Source organism: Sinocyclocheilus rhinocerous, unplaced genomic scaffold (genome assembly GCF_001515625.1).
Source record: "Sinocyclocheilus rhinocerous isolate Xijiao unplaced genomic scaffold, SAMN03320098_v1.1 scaffold1292, whole genome shotgun sequence".
NCBI classification, from domain to species: Eukaryota; Metazoa; Chordata; class Actinopteri; order Cypriniformes; family Cyprinidae; genus Sinocyclocheilus; species Sinocyclocheilus rhinocerous.
This window is the reverse complement of record NW_015656599.1, coordinates 1,486,128-1,488,970: the sequence shown is the minus strand read 5'-3', so window position 1 is coordinate 1,488,970 and position 2,843 is coordinate 1,486,128. Positions and strand designations below refer to the sequence as shown.

General features: G+C 33.3%; 1 protein-coding gene across 3 annotated transcripts in view; it reads left to right on the top strand.

Moving 5' to 3' along the window:
- The window catches only part of LOC107720382 (sentrin-specific protease 7-like), a 38,279-nt gene extending 35,661 nt beyond the window's left edge, over positions 1–2,618 (top strand). For all 3 annotated transcript variants that reach the window (XM_016528074.1, XM_016528073.1, XM_016528071.1), the window contains exons 18-22: positions 544–608; positions 764–807; positions 1,003–1,071; positions 1,214–1,364; positions 2,369–2,618. In XM_016528074.1, coding sequence (XP_016383560.1) covers positions 544–608; positions 764–807; positions 1,003–1,071; positions 1,214–1,364; positions 2,369–2,515 — 476 coding nt within the window. In that variant the 3' untranslated portion in view covers positions 2,516–2,618. The remainder of the gene's footprint in view (positions 1–543; positions 609–763; positions 808–1,002; positions 1,072–1,213; positions 1,365–2,368) is intronic.
- The last annotated feature ends 225 nt before the right edge of the window (positions 2,619–2,843 follow it).

The following is a 2,843-nucleotide window of genomic DNA, read 5'->3' as shown; positions in this document are numbered from 1 at the left end:
TATTTATTTATTTTTTTTTTCTTATAATAACTTTAATAAAAGTGTTCCAAGGTTGAGGTTAATTGATGCAATTAACTCTACACAAAAATATTTAAATATTTATTAAATAATTAGAAAATATTAGTAAATAAATAGTTATTACATTTTCATAAAAAATATTTTAAAAGCTATTCTTTCAGACGTCAGATGTTCTTAGGTCAAACTTTTAAGGAAAATTGTGCAGGGGTTCCATTTAAAATATGGAGAATGTGTTAACATTTACAAATATTTCCCAAAGTGAATTCTATACAAAATAAGCAATAATAGATTATGCAATTTCTTCTGATTAATTTTGATATTAGTCTCAATGTGTTTTATTTTTTATGCTAAGTTAATTTTTTTGTTAGATAATTTTTAAACATATCTAATAGTTGTCTCTCCAAAGACCAAATGTTTTGTGCCTTTATTGTAAAGTGACACCAATTTGTAAAAAAATAAACCAAAAACGACAAATAATAATACTAAAACAAGTTATTTGAGAATGTTTGTTTTCTGTATTTCCAGACAGTTCACAGCAACCAAAAGGAAATGGATTGAAGCCCAGTGAGCCGAGATCCCACAACCTGCCGGTAACCTCACTACACGCACAGTTTAAATGCTAATATCAATGGATATCATCAGATATCTTTTGGATAAAGTAAACGTTACAGTTGGTATTCATTTTGAACTTCGGTTTATGAACTGATTTTCATGAAGCAGTCTGATGGGTTTTGTGTGTTTTTAGGATTGCACAGTACACAGCTGCACAAGAAAGACCGTCGTGAGGAGGTACCAAACCAGTCTTCAGTATTCCATCGCTTCTTCCTCATCTTATACACAACAACATCAGTATTACAAATGTGCACTCACAATAGAGAATATCACGGGGGCAGACACTTTTTCACAGCTCTGTATTATGCTGCACTGCTCCTCAGGTCAGATTTGTTCCTGATCTGTTTGTCTCTTTCACTGGTTCACCCTCAGGCCCTGTATTCTGGTCATGGACTCTCTAAAGCTGTCGTACCACCAACGGATCTACACACTGTTACGCGAGTGAGTCCTTCGGGAGATCCTCTCTTATCTGGATTCATGTTTTATTGTGTTCGATCATGTCCGAGAACTAAATGCGCCTTCATTCTGAACTCTTAAGAGTACATTCCTGTGATTCCCCTGTAAACGTCACCTCATCCCGCAGGTATCTGCAGGTGGAATGGGAGGTTCGGAAAGGAAGCGCTCAAGCTTTTACCAGTGAAAGCATAGGCGTGAGTCCGTGCAGGGTCCCGCTGCAGGACAACAGCAGCGACTGTGGCCTGTACCTGCTGCAGTATGTGGAGAGCTTCCTGCAGGTACCTACATACTGGGTTGATGCCAAAATATTGTCCTTGCCCCGATACCTTGTGAACCATGGTGCATTTTTTACCGGGTCAGAGCTTTTATAGTTTCCTCAATGCTGAATGTCAGAAACATTAGTCATCCAAGTTACCTGACATTTCGCGGTCTGCCGTTCAGTGGGATTTTCAGTAATGCAAGAGATTTGGATCTCCGGAACTCAAGTTACACCTGTTTGCTTTGCAGCCTTTAGTTGAATCCTGGTTTGTATTAAAGCACATACTGCACTAGAAATGGAAAACTGCATACTTTTAAGTATCAAGTCAGCTGGTATGGAGGTTTTGGGACAAACAAAAATGTATATAATTGTATTTATTTTTTTTATACTTTATTTTATTTTTATTGAAATATATTAAATATATGTGTGCATATGTTAAATATATTATATTTGAATATTTTAAGTATATTAAATATTTATATTATATATATTGAATGTTGAATATTGGATTATATTAACAGTATTACATATAATGAAATTTTATACAATATTAACTCAAAAATACTTTAAAAATATTTAATTTTAATATACAATATATATATATATATATATATATATAATTTAATATGTTTAATAACATAGATTAAAAAGGTTTAATCAATTTATATATATTAAAATAGATATTGATATTAATTATATTGAATTGTGAATGCATTACTAAATATTTTATACAATATTATCTCAAAATTTACTAAAAAATTGATTCTTGATGCTAGGCCAGAGAACCATTGCAAACCCATCCTATGCTGAAAACAAGGGATTTTTATTAGCCAGTAAGCATGCATATATGCAAATTCACAGAAATAGTATGCCATCAGTATATGTTGCATCTGTGCAGTGTTGCAATTTAGTGTTGGTATTTGCAGTCTTACTTGATGCCAAATGGCAGTTTTACGTAGTTGTAGATCGGTTCTTGGTTCATTAAACTTCCACTCAGCGCTTCTTTGTGGTTTTTCCGCTCAGAATCCAGTGGTACACTTTGATCTCCCGCTGCAATTGGAGCATTGGTTTCCACGGAATCAGGTGCGCAGGAAGAGGGAGGAGCTACGGGAGCTGGTGCTGGAGCTGTACCGGAGACAGGGGGGCGGGGCCGAGCAGAGCGCCAAATAAAAACAGCCGGAACATGCCTTCTCACTAAACAAATAACTATTAGGGTCTACTATTAGGGTTTGTTTTCTTTTCTTTTTTTTCTACTGATTATCAGATAAAGGATATATTTATAATTTAACTTTGTATTTATTTGTATTAAAATGGTTTTTAAATGTAACTTCAGTTTCATCCGTTTTATTGATTTCCACACAAAAAATTTAGGTTATTTAAATAAAAAAAAAAAGAGCTGAATATTTTAAAATTGAGTTGGGATTTTGATATATTGGATATTTATATATATATATATATATATATATATATATATATATGGTTGGATTAGTTGGATATA